We start from the raw sequence: 13547 nt of genomic DNA, 5'->3' as shown, positions 1-13547 counted from the left end.
TAGTTGAAATATTTACTTTTAGTTGGGAAAGACAGAAATGTAGTCTGTAAAACGTGTGCAGTGATAAGTCATCAGTTATGTTTGATAGATAAAACAGACTAATATTTCACAGTTAGAAAGCACCTTCGAGATCATCTTGCTCACAGTGGATCATTAATATCAATAATTCATGGTGAAGCTTAAGTCACCTTGATTATCAGACAGGAAGGGCTCATCCTCAACGCTTAATGTGTTTTGGGCTGGTTTCCTTTGCTTATATTTGAATTGCTACTTAGCTGAACCCTTTCACTTGAATACCCCAAGCCAGTTTCCATCTTTTGATAATGTTCTGCGTAGGAATGATTATACTGGGTGAGAAATGGAACCCTGTGGGTTATGCATTTTGGAATAATACCCAAGACCAAAGGAGATTCTTAGTCCATGGTTAATCTGCAAAGCATATGCACTGCTATCATAAGGGAGCTCAGGTTATTGGTTAACTTATTATAATGAGGTCAAGGCTATGATTCTAACCCCAAAGAATAATGATGTCTCCTCATCACACTCTACCTCAAGTCCCAGCCAGTCATCTTGAAATTGTCTATAGTTAGTATTGAGAAACTTCAGATGGATCATTTTATTTGATTAGACTTAAGGTTCAGTTTTGAGGTCTAAGCCAGCGTTTTCTGTTTTCTTTTTCTTCTTGTAATGGTTCCAAGAAACTCAGCTTGCTTTCTTTTCCTCTTGATGGTTGCCACACTTCATTCTATAAAATTTTCTTTTCTCCAGAAGACTGACTTTAGTGTCAGATAGTTTCCCCAGTTTCTTGTCTGCTTTCCTACATTACATAAGGCTTATCCATAAGCCTTTTAAATTAAAGGTTTATTAGCTATAGTTACATGGACTTAGATGCATGTGTGCTACATGAGGTGGAAATAAAAACTTTTCATCAGGGATTTATAAATGGAGAAACTCTGAGAGCTCACATAGTGGTGAGAGGTGTCTGAATTCCAACCAGCCAGATTGGAAAGACTTTGTGAACATGTGTGGCATTAAATAGAGATCTCAGAAAGGTCATAAATCTTAGTAGGAGGTCTAAACTAGCAGTAGACTAAAAACTAACATACATGAACATTAACAAAGCTTAAAAATAAGACTTGAGAGAAGCAAGGTGATTCATGAGTAACTTAATTATCTGCCAAACAAAAATTTAAGATTCCGTAAAGGAAGAGAACAAAATCCATTAAAGAAAATTGCCCAAGGCTGGGGAAAGCGTGATGGGAATGGAGAAAGGAGTCATGAAAAATTCCTCCGAGCTCATACAAGGCTGGGAATAATTTGTGTTTCAACCATAGTGGAAAGATCATTTAATGATATATCAGTTAGATACTGCCTCAGTGGGGGTGGGTCTGGAGTGGAGGATAGCTCTGGACTGAAGGCTGCTCTGAATCTGCCGTAACAAAGCTTAAATTGATTCCAAGTAACTAAACTGCATCCAAGGAGGGGAAATAACCTGCCCATCCCATGATGTGGCAGATTATCAGGCTTTCACCTATAAAACTCATCTACAACTGTACCCACACCATCCTGCCCCCGGTAGTATCCTCTGGGAATGGTGTCTTCTGGTGCTATGAAGTTTATAGATTGAGTGACCTTATCCATGGTAGCCAACATTTTCGTCTACTTTTCAAGACTTGAAAGGTTACTAAAGACTTGAGGGAACGCATGTCTCTCTGATATGATATGCCATTTTTTCCTTGGAATTCTCTCTATGCTAAGTCGCTTCAGTCATGTGTGACTGTTTGCAACCCTTTGTAGCCCGTCGGTTTCCTCTGTCCACAGGATTCTCCAGTCAGGAATACTGGAGTGGGTTGTCATGCCCTCCTCCAGGGATTGTCTGCATAAATTCAGGTAAATCAGAGATCCGTAGGGCTCAGGGGCACCCAAGTGGAGGAGTCAGTATCACTTTTTCCTTTTTGAAGATTGCCAAGTACTTTATACGTGATTGCCTTGGGAGGCAAGATGAGGGGGTAACTTTTATGGAAACCTTACTTTCCTGAAATTTATTCGAAGAATATTTATTGAGCACATACCTACATGTCAGGTACTGTTCTAGGTTTTTACAACACATCAGTGGATAATAGACAAAATTCATGAAACCTGACACGCAGGAGAGTACCTCTATTGTTGCCTTTCTTTACACAGACTCTGTGTGTGTGTGTGTGTGTATGTATGTGTGTGTGTTTGTGTGTGTGGTATGTTGGGGGCATTGTGGTTTTACTGCTTATACTGAAATGACGTCTCTGAGCCAGTCCTAAAGAGAAAGGATTGGCTTCACGCCTCAGTGTGGTGAACCTGAATTGTGTATTTACTGCTTTATGGTCTTGGTTGAAGTCTGTATTCACCGATTAAGGTAAGCAAAGACCCTACTTAACACCCTGTACTGCTATGTTACATACAAGGAAATAGGGCCCAGGGAACAGAAATAGCTCAGTGTCTTCTGAGATATCCCCTTACAAACTGTGAGCCCAGAACTGAGGTGGTTCTTAGTGGACAAAAGGTGTGTGTGGGCTAAGTTGCTTCAGTCATGTCTGGCTCTTTGCGACCCTTTGGACTGTAGGTGGATATATATTGTTGTATGTTTATAGAATGAGAAGTGTGTGTCTATAAATGTGTATGGTAAACACTTAAAACCATACTTCTAGATGAGATCATTTGTGCTTCAGCTTTTATTGCTATGTGCTCAATACTTTGTGTTTTGCAAGTCACAGTTTCATGAGAAAATGTTCAGTTGTTGGAACTCATCTTTTCACACCACTCGATAATGGGATGTTGCTTCACTGTGAAGCCCTCTCCCAATCAGCTATGGCCATGAGATAAGGACGGTAGGGTACAGGCCCGAATAGGGCTGCTCCTTCAAACCTGGGCTATGGGAGGCCTCATTTTGAAGGTGCTTTGAACAGGCAGGGGTCATGAGTGACAACCAGTCAAAATTACTCCAAACATCCATCCATGTTTCTCTATATGAAATTCCAATATACTATGAAAGGACAACTGCTCCCTAGACGGAAGTTGAGAGAAGATGGGGTTCCATCTAAGAACTGAATCAAGCTTTTATAAATGGTAAACTCAAAAGTTTCTGAATGTCATTGTAATTGTAGAGAAGATATTAAAAAAGAATTTTTGTGGTTCTAGTCTGCATATATGTGAGTCTGTGTACACACCAGCTGGAGCTACTGGAGGTCCAGCCAGTCTTTAGCTTGGCTGATGGAGTTGACTTTGGGCCACTGCTGAGAATGAAGGGACAGAAGGGCCCTCTAGGATGTCTCTGGAAAATTTTGGGAAAAGAAAATGGCAGGGTGTTTCAGAGCTACTGCCTCCTGCTTGGATCTAGTGTAGGAAATACTGTGAGGGCTTAGTGTGTTTGAAGCATTGGTTCAACCTATACTAGTTAAGGCCCTACTGGATTCAGACTCTTTAGCCCAGAAACCACATTAGCCCAGAGCCCCTTAGCTCTCAGAAGGTTTTGTTTGGTCTGCCCAGTATTTTTGTCATTTTAATTGCTGTTGTTTTTAATTAGTTACTAACTGAAAAATCAGGCCATTTCAACCCCTCAAATTTCACATTTCCATCTTCTTTTGGAAACTCTGGCCCTTTAAGACTTGTGTTCTTTTATAGTAATAATTGGCCGAGTACCTGCTGCCCTTCTAGATGAGCCTTGGCAAGTGCCCTTTTGATTTTCTGTCAGACCCAACCAGCATCACTCTTATGATACCTTTCTGGCTTGGTAGGTGGTTGAGTTTGTGACTCCAGCTTTGGAGACCAGCTGAGGGTTGGCCTCAGCTGGATGGCAGACAGTCCCCTGGAGGCAAGAAGGAAGGGGACACTCACGCTGGCTCTGGAGGTAGGCAGCGGTCCTGTTACCAATTCTGGCTCCCCAGTCTAGCTGAATGACAGCTGGCACGTTATTTAACAGTTCTAAATCTCAGGTTTCTCATCTGCAAATGCTGCCTCGTAGGATGTGTGATGATCAAGTGAAACCTACTTCAATTTACCTTATTGTGAGGCTGGCACTTAGTAAGTCCTCTGTGAGTAGATATTAGCTATTTTCACTGATCATCATCATCATTATTAATGTATCAGAGACATGAGGGTAGTAGGGGAATGTAAATAATTACATATATATATGTAAGAGATTATTTTATTCCCTTAGTAATTCCTCAAAACATTTTATACTTCCTCCCCATACCCCCGTTACTCTTCTTACATACCTTCAGTCCTGTTGATAAGAGGGCCTATTTTCTCATTTTGTCTTCAACGCTGATTTTCTTTTCATGTATAATTCTTTTATTTCAGTTTCTATATTTTAATATCCTATCAGCTAGTAAAGCCAATTTTTCCTTTTCTAGATTTTATTACTATATATACCTTAATATGATTATAACATTTTATAAATAAGACTATTTGTGTTGCAGGTATGTGGGGAAAAACTTTTAATAAAAGGACTTTTATACTTTAAGTGGATGCGTGATTTTGTCTTACTCTTTGCTATATAATGTCTTTCATGATTCCTACAAAATGCACTGTAACAATATCCTACAAGAGCCTCTCCTCACACAATTTTATTTTTCTTTTAAGGAAGTAAAGGGAAAAAAAGTAAGCATTTATTTGATTGAGGCATCCTTGTTTTTTTTCTTATCTGGAAACAAATTACCATTCTGATAATTTGTTAGAAATTTATTAAACCTTGATAAACCTAAAATATTCTTGCTATCCTGATAGACCAAAGTGGTAAAAGCAAATCTGATCATCTAATTTTAGGTTTTATGTAAATCAGTAAATCTTTTCAGGATAAAGGACGTATACTAAAGACAGTTTGGTTTAAGTTGAATGTTATCATCCCTAAATGAAAGAGGAATCTGAGGATCTAGCCACACTTTAAAAATATGTGCCAGTGTTTATTTAGAATCCCTTCTATTTTATTAGAAACAGGAACAGGAATTTCACCAGCAGGAAGTTATAAAATACAGGTAAGTTTAACGCTCCTTTGATTGTTATCCATGGCAGACATCTTGGATCCACGGTAAGAATCCAAGTAAGAAATAAACATCCAGTCCCTGATGACTCATTTAAGTCCTGCTCAACTAGATGAAAGCTTCTACCGAGAGGAAGCACTGCCACTCCTCCTGGCTGGCCTTGTGTTTCTTTCAGTGCTCTAAAGAACTTTGTGCTTGGATGGCTCTGCTGTGTCAGGCTGCTGGACAGGAGTTGATGCTCACGGCACCGCTGACCAGAGCGGCTTTACTGAAGCTCACTGGGCGCCCGTCAATCACAAAGTGACGGATGCAGCCTGTGAAGGGTCTGCCAGGGGCCAAGCGTGGTGTCAGTAGAGACTCTGGAAAAAGAAATGAAGACCAAGTTTGCAATCGAGACATCCCAAGCCCAAATACTACTTTGTGGCAAAAATACATGTCATAACCACTTACATTATCAAGATGATCTACATGTCAAAGATGGAATATAGTAATTTACTTATTTTTTTAGGAACATTATCTGCTTTTAAAGTAATATGAACGTAGTAATTTTAGAGTTTTGAGTATAATTCAGCTGTGTATTTACCACTGAAATTTACCACTTACAAGTAAAAATCTCAGCAGTGAGTTTTCAGGATTTGCTTATGCTTTTTAGAGTTAATTTCACCTGGGCCTCACTTATTTTGTATGATTTACTGAGACAGGAAAGAAAATTCAGCTTCCAGACTCTTCTTGGAATTGGCTAATGTTTCTGTTTAATTCGTATCATTACCCTTCATCCTTAATCCTCCACATTTTTGCCAAGCTCATAAAATATAATGAGAAAATAATGAATTCAAATAAACTAAATTTTAATTTTCCTGAGCTCTCAGGGTTTAAGAACTATAAATAGGATAAAGATAACTAGCCTAGTCTTTGTGTGGGTACAGGTGCCCTGGGGTATGCCAGAGGAACTTTCTCCCCTTATCTTAATTAGAGATCTGGAAGAAGCCTTGTGCTTATTAATTGTACAGACACAATTAAATGTGTTGAAATGATAGAAGCAATATAATTTAAAGCAATTTAGGGACCTTAGGAATATCATGAAATTAAAATCCATTTAGTCAAAGTTTATTATTAGGTACAAAACAGCTATGTGAACAGTGGCAGATAAAAAGATGGAAAACACTCAGAAATCAGTAACTTGGGAAAGAACATAAAAAAGGACAGCAAGTTAAATACCATCAGGCAGCTGTAATAAGTTTTCTAAGCAATGTAGATTAAGAATATGCAGAAGCTTTGTTTATTGAAAATCACTGAAATAGTATTTCATATTTAGAATGATAAGCATCAAGTTCTAGATTTGGAAGGGGTCTAAGAGGTCAGTTCCCCTTGTCTCTAGATTAGTATGACTTTTGTCATACTTTTGTCATTCTTCAAGACTGTGCAGTATATGTAAACCATCAGAATAAAGAGTGAACAGGAAAGAATATAAGGGGTAAAACATCTCTTTCTTCTGTTCATTTTAGATACTAGTTTTAGAACATGGATTTTGACTCTGCCCAGGCTTACCACTGTTTGGTTCACGGGGGACAAATTCTAGAGGAAACAGTTCATATAATTTTGCATAATTCACTACACAATCTATGACAGTGGTGGCAAAGTGCCCAGAACCCTAAGTAATCGGTTAATAAAATCAACGCGCGATTCTAAGAGCAAACATTCCTCAGGTTGAAAGCTTGACTATATACAGAATAACGCAAGATTTTCAGCAGACGAATGCATAGTTGCTAACTCAAAAACTTGACATCTAATTTTGATTTTTAAATGATCATACAATAAAGCTGAATTTTCTGATACAAACTTCGTGAATTTCAATGCATTAACTCTTTGTTGATAGAAATAGTGTGTTACCAGAGCTCTGCCTGGTATAAGAGCACTGGCTGGGATTCTAAGATTTCAGTACATACAGTGGTTTTGTTTATGCCTAATTTCCTTTAGTTATTCTTTTTCATGCCCCAGTTTCTGATGTGATTTTAGTGGAGTTAATCTTGAACAGCTCAAAAATTATGTGATTAATGATGTTCAGCTTAAATTATACTTTTTGTCCTAGACTTGCTGCATGATCTGTAGATGGAATTAAAAGCTGCACTGGTGCAGGCTGGTGGGTAGGCCTCACTGGCCTTGCTAATTCCTGTGTGGTGGCTCATTAGCTCAAATTTGCTATTCATGATATGTCTCAGGTAGGCAGAATCTGGCTGCAGGTGGATCCTGCCCAGCCAGCCTGTGGAGCAAGTCTTGTAGTGAGAGATGATGGTAGTGTGTCATGCTGGAATGAGACTCAAAAAACCAGAAATCAGAGAGATAATATGTGTCTGAATGATGCAGTAAGCACTTCAGGTGCAAAGTAAAGAACAAATACTGTAACTTCCGTGAGGGAGGGCCATGTTTGTTTGGTCCATCTCCTGGAGCCTAGCACAGTGCTTAATAGACACTCAGTATCCCAGGTGGTGTGAGTGGTAAAGAACCTGCCTGCCAATGCAGGAGACATAAGAGATGCAGGTTTGATCCCTGGGTCAGGAAGATCTTCTGGAGAAGGGAATGGTAACCCACCCCAGTATTCTTGTCTGGAGAATCCCCACGGACAGAGGACCCTGGCGGGCTGTAGTCTATTGGGTCGCAAAGAGTCGGACACGACTGAAGCAAAAGCATGTACATGTTTGTTGTGTGATGAAGTCATGCTCTCTGGAAGCAAGAAGTATGCTATTTAGCTTCAACAATGTTCTGCAGTGAGTACCATAAAAGTGATATTCAGGGTGGGGTGGGGTGGGGCATGTGTGTAAGAAGTGTGAGTTGGATCCTCAAGGTCAATAGGAGTTAAGTTGGTGGAGAAGTGGGAGAAGCAAGAAAGAAGAACACTTTCTAGAAATTGAGGCCTTTTGCTCTTGTGTGAAGGCCTGGAGCAAAGTTCACTACTGAACATTCAGAGAACTGCAAGCCCCAGGAGGTAGGGGGAGGCCCTAGAGGCAAGGGGGCAAAGTGGGGAGAGATAATCAGGACCTTGCATGCTAGGCTGACTTTGATCCTGTAGGCCTCTGGGAACCTGCAATATTTTAAACTATGTTGTGATCTCCAGGAAGAAAGCAACGTGCAGAAATGAAGGACGGACAGCACCCATCTTCCTCACCGTACCTGCATGAAGTGCAATGTGGTCTTTGCCAGTATTTCAGAACTGAAGCCTGGAGCAGGAGGAGAGGACTAAGGAATGGAGACAGGAGTGGATAATAGAAGTAAAGGAGAAAGATTGCTTTCTGAGGGTCTCCTATTTCATCAGTGAGTTGTTATTGTCTATACTGGCATTTTGAAAAATCCACATTACAAAGCAGAGGACTGCTTAGTTGCTACTATTTTGTGAGTACCCAAGACTGGATGCTTAATCTTTCTCACTCTGTTGGTTAAAGCATTATTTGCCTTTACATGGGTCAGTCTAAAATAGTATAGTTAGGATGCAAGGAAAAACTATGTTAAGTTTTTCCTTTAAATCCTCACCAAATGCCAGTTGTAAAAGCTTGGTTTTTCCCTCATGCTACCTTTATCATTCAGGTTTCCCAAGTGAATGAAGTGTGTGAAATAAACACTTTCAACAAAAGGTCATGGTCCCTGCTTTAGAGGCTTAAAGTAATTGTGGGGGGTCCATAAGTGCCCCATCACCATCCGGGACTATCCACCATTCTTGGCAGATGACAGCATTGATGTTACTGATGATGTTTACAGAACTGCAGCTGGGAACCTCTTGCAGGGAATGTCACTATGTAGGAACAACAGAACTTATGGTCTGCAGCTGTTTCCACGTTTCACACTAGTCCTGGATGGGAAGAACTGTGTATTCTCTCTTAGTGTGGAAGAGGAGTAATTGTCACCAAACTTTTAGTCTTCTTAGGTTCTCAGATCCTACAGCAGCAATAGCAAATGAGTTTTCTTTGTGTAAGAGAGAAAACAGTGTTTCGCTGTGTGTATGTGAGAGGTGTGTGTAAAGAGAAGAGAAAAAATTCAGCAGACACAGCAGAGGGAGAGTAGTATCTACTGTTTAGCATGCTGCGTGTGGTTCTTATCTGTTACTTTGTTTTGACCCTTGGATGTGCTGTGTGCTTTGTAATTGTCAGTATACATTTTCCTATGAAAGGATGTGTGTGTGCTCAGTCGCTCAGTGGTGTCCGACTCTTTGTGACCCCAGTGACTGTATCCTCCTGGCTGCTCTGTCCATGGAATTTTCCAGGCAAGAATACTGGAACGGGTTGCCATTTCCTACTCCAGGGGATAGCCCTGACCTAGGGATTGAACCCACATCTCTTGCGTCTCCTGCATTGGCAGGCAGGTTATTTACCACTCTGCCACCTGAGAAAGTCTCCTATGAAATTATATTGTATATAAAATTCTTGGAGTTACTAGGTGAATTATAAAAATACATAGGTCAACTCTTAATACCGTAATAACAGTTATGAGAACTTAAGTGTTTTTTTGGATTTGGAAACTTTCACTTTAAGTAACTCTTACCTGGAACACCTCCAACAAACACAGGCTCCCTGTGATCAGCTGGTTTTGGATTTAGGGGTCCAACCACATGGTTCACTTCAGAGTCTACATCCAACTGAACCACATTTGAATCTCTAATAACTGAAATACAGGGAAAAGAGTGGTCATAAGTGATATTGAGGTGATTAATTTTCACATGAAAGGGAATAATTTATTACAGCAATAGCTTTTATTTATTCCAGAATAAACCATACACTTCCCTCTAATCACTGAAAACATCAATGTCTAACCAATCACTGTAAAATTTTCCTTTGAAAGGGAGAATATTTAGAATACTCTGATACTTTTTCTTTGCTTCATAAACAATGCATTATTTAAACAACTCCATAAGACTATTCTGGCAGCATTAATATTTTCAAATCACATGTGGATTCAATACACACATTTTAGTACATTAGCATTTGATTCTCTTTTCTTGACTACTTTTAGACTGTCAGTTATTACCTATTCTGTCATGTTATACAGACTAAGTTCTTTCAAGTCATCATGTCAGAGGTGGGTGTATAGGCTCACTTTATCAGGGAACCCAGGACACACAGCTTTCCTCACCTGTAATTCTGTGCCATCTGCCATCACAGAGACTCTGCTTGGGTGTCACTGAGGTGGAAAAGTCTCTGATGCCATTGTTGACTTTCACTATGACCTGCAAAAAACAGGGCACATTGTGGAATTTCATTTCATTTCTCCTCATTGAGATAAGATGAGATTTCTTAGATTTACCACAGGGAAGCAAAACTTTGAACATCCAGACATTAGCTTTGCAATTTGAACACAAGGGGTCACTGTTCAGTAGACTAGAGGAAATGTGTTCCTCAGAAAGAGAACAAAATAAAGACAGCAGAGAGAAGAGGGGTCAGAGGAACAGTAAGATAGCACAATGAATTCCTTTAAAGATGGAATGTGCTGTACAAGGCAGGTAAAGGTACTGAGGAAGAGCTGGCCTCAAGGGCCAGCTGCCTGGGCTCATACTTGAGCGCTCCTACTTCCCTCACTGTGCCACGTTTCTCATTTGCAAAATAAGGATGATAACTGTAATACTCACTTCACAGAGTTGTTGGGATTAAAGGAGTTAATCCATATAAGGCATTTAGAATAGTATCTGACCCACAGTAAGAACCATATAAGGATTTGTTCTCATTGTTATATGGTTTCATAGAATATACTGGAACTCAAATGAAAATCAATTATATTAAGTTAGGGGCATTGATGAAAATATGCTTCATATTTATTTGAATACTCTCATGAATGTTCTTTAGTAATATTATTTGAGGATGAAAGTGGTGTTTAATTATAACAATTTTTTTTATTTTTAGCAGCTGAAAAGAATGTATGCATGGTATGCATACATATTATAGACAGATGAACGTTTGCTGCTTCCATTTGTTGTAAAAAATTCCTCTTCTGATTCTTTTATTAAAACTTTTTAATTATTGATTTTTTTGGCTTTGCCACAATTTCATGGCTCTTTGCTCTAATCAAATCAATTCCCAACATATGAATCTGAATCCAAAAATTGCCTGCATTTAAATTTTATGTTTTAGCTTTCCTGTTGTTTGTTTTTCCCCTCAGTTAGGAAAGATTGATGAAATAATTCTGTGAAATAAAACTGCTTCAGATCTAGAATCCAAGGTCAGAGAAGACAGACTTGTTAAAACAATTTTTAACACGCTACCTGCCCATTTTTCATGTGAACATTTAGGTATTCCCCATTGACACTGTGGCCGTGAACAAGGGTTCCGGAACTGCTTCTGGGACGGACTTCAAATGCAATCTCAAACTTCAATCCAATATTGAAAGACTCATCTGTGGAGAGAAATACTATTGGTTCTCAAGAACAGCAATCTAAATTTTGTAACCATGGCATGATTTTGTAATTGCATATTTTTGTATCTCTTTTGGAAAGTTTGATACATTTTTCAGTAGATAAGTAGAAAGTGTCATTTTCCATGTCAAACACATGGAAAGCTCTGAGCCGGCCTGGAGTGCAGGGTGGAAACAGCATGCTGAAAATACGTCATGGCTATGGGAGCTCAGGTGAGGAAAAATTGATTCCAACTAGCAGGATCATTTATTATTTCAAAAACAAGAAGCAGGAAAGAGCTAACTAGGAAGAACTGGTCTGAACACAAGTGCAGAGTCTGGGATGTCTGGGGAGCACCGCAGAGGCCAGTGTGGCTGGACCATCCATGCCCTGAGAGCGAGGGTGGAGCGGGGTGAGTAGGGAAGGCCAGCAGGAGCCACACGGGGAAGGGCTGCAGGGCTCCAGTAGGGAAGACAGACTTTATACTGCAGACATTGACCATGGGAGCTGACTTGATCAGATCTGTATTTAAAATAATTCTTAAAAAAGATCACTGGAGCCAGTGCTGCAGAGCATTGGGGAGGAAAGAGAAAGTAAGAACAGCAAAAGCGGTTAGGAGCTGTTTTTGCAGTGATGCAAGAACATGAATTCTTCTTAAGAATAGCTGCGTTCACTCCAAGAGACTCACTGCAAAGCTGGGCATCTTAATAGTGTTCACTTCACGTGGCTTCTTATAGATCACTTTTTAAAGTTTTCCTGCTATTAATGTTTATTGAGAACATAAATTGTGCAGGTTGCTATGCTTTTCAGGCTGTCTAAACCTTTGAGTTCTTTTCAATGAAATTCAATGAAAGGCAGAGGAACGTGCCTGTCGGTGTTTTCGTAGGGATAAAGAAGGAGAAAGGAAAGTAAAATCGTGAACTAGACACAGAGAGGAAACATTGCCTCTGGTTATTCTGTCGGATGTGGGGATGGGTTAAGAAGGGATAACTGCTGCACTGTCAGGTCTTTATTCAGGGCATGTTGAAGGCAGGAACATTCTCCTGTCTTCTTTCTCAGCACCTGTTCTGGTGCCCTCCTCACACCTAATGGTTGCTCTACAGAATGCTGTTGGAATGGACTGGATGGTGATTGTGTGTAGTCTGTTTAGGATTTTATTTCCTTATTTTTAGAACCATTATGTTCCATCACTTGGCACAGGGACTGTCATACCAGAGGCACACAATGAAAACTTTGTTGAGTGAGAGTAGGAGTTGAGAATAAAAATCCAGAAAGAAAATTTTTTTAAGGATAGCTTTGTTTGCTGGAGTTGCTGGAGACGGGAGGAAGTGGAACTTTCCTTAGCAGGAACAATGGGTGCTGCTTAGAAGGAGCAGAGAAAACCCCAGTGTGTGAGGTAGCCAAAAGACCACACAGGTTAGACCATGGTGCAGCACAGAAAGTCTAAAGGAGCCAAGATGGTCTATCCCCAGAGGTTTGGCAGCTGTGGAGAAGCACTGGTTGGGGAAAGCAAACAGGGATTAGCATGGTCCATGTGTCTATTAGGACGGCAGCAGAGGAGAAAGGTGGTCCTTAAGAAAAGTGACCATTTTCAAGGGCTGAGTTTGCTATTCTCGTTTTTAACTTTGGGCCCAATATCCCTGTTAGCCATCTCCAGGAAAGAAGTATTTCATGATTCATGTTTTAACATAAGTCATTGTTACCTAGGACCACGTAACCTCCTTCTGTTGAGAAGTATGTTCCTGTTTCCATTGGACCTTCGAAACAAGGAGTCACACTAAATGTCTGAGAAGCAGAGGTGATGGAGGCCCCATTGAGCTGAAGATTGCTGAGGCAGCCACTGAAGCTGTAGACTGAGTTTATCTGAGAGGAGAAGGCATTTCTTAAAATCCATTTTCTCAACACTCACAGACGCACCAATGAAGGGATTTGTGTCCTGAGAGGAACCTAGTAATTTCTTGCCCTATTTGTTTTAGCTATCTGAATAATCAATCATTTTCCAGATTGTTGCTTTTTAACTAGATCTTTGAAGCTACAATTTTGTATTAGATAATAACATTCTACCGTAATTAAGGTACAAAAATTTCAACATTTTTCACAACAAGGTAAATTAAAGCTGTGGTTTTCAAACTGAATTAGAAATATTCTCATTTGTTTTCTTC

The 13547-nt window shown here is 39.8% G+C and overlaps 1 protein-coding gene and 1 long non-coding RNA gene across 5 annotated transcripts in view; one reads left to right on the top strand and one right to left on the bottom strand.

Moving 5' to 3' along the window:
- Positions 1–4936: 4936 nt before the first annotated feature.
- LAMA4 (laminin subunit alpha 4) overlaps positions 4937–13547 on the bottom strand; it is a 142281-nt gene continuing 133670 nt past the window's right edge. For all 3 annotated transcript variants that reach the window (XM_055535140.1, XM_055535139.1, XM_055535141.1), the window contains 5 exons: positions 13089–13248; positions 11257–11387; positions 10134–10227; positions 9546–9665; positions 4937–5374 (listed from right to left, as the gene is read on the bottom strand). In XM_055535140.1, coding sequence (XP_055391115.1) covers positions 5229–5374; positions 9546–9665; positions 10134–10227; positions 11257–11387; positions 13089–13248 — 651 coding nt within the window. In that variant the 3' untranslated portion in view covers positions 4937–5228. The remainder of the gene's footprint in view (positions 5375–9545; positions 9666–10133; positions 10228–11256; positions 11388–13088; positions 13249–13547) is intronic.
- On the top strand, positions 7532–13218 carry LOC129619797 (uncharacterized). 2 transcript variants are annotated; one of them, XR_008698128.1, is made up of 3 exons: positions 7532–7780; positions 8128–8324; positions 13093–13218. It is a non-coding gene; the product is annotated as an uncharacterized LOC129619797 (long non-coding RNA). The 2 variants fall into 2 exon arrangements; XR_008698127.1 differs by lacking the exon at positions 7532–7780 and adding an exon at positions 7866–7998.

Source organism: Bubalus kerabau, chromosome 9 (assembly GCF_029407905.1).
Source record: "Bubalus kerabau isolate K-KA32 ecotype Philippines breed swamp buffalo chromosome 9, PCC_UOA_SB_1v2, whole genome shotgun sequence".
Taxonomy (NCBI): Eukaryota; Metazoa; Chordata; class Mammalia; order Artiodactyla; family Bovidae; genus Bubalus; species Bubalus kerabau.
The sequence above is the reverse complement of the archived record's forward strand: the minus strand, read 5'-3'. Positions and strand labels throughout refer to the sequence as shown.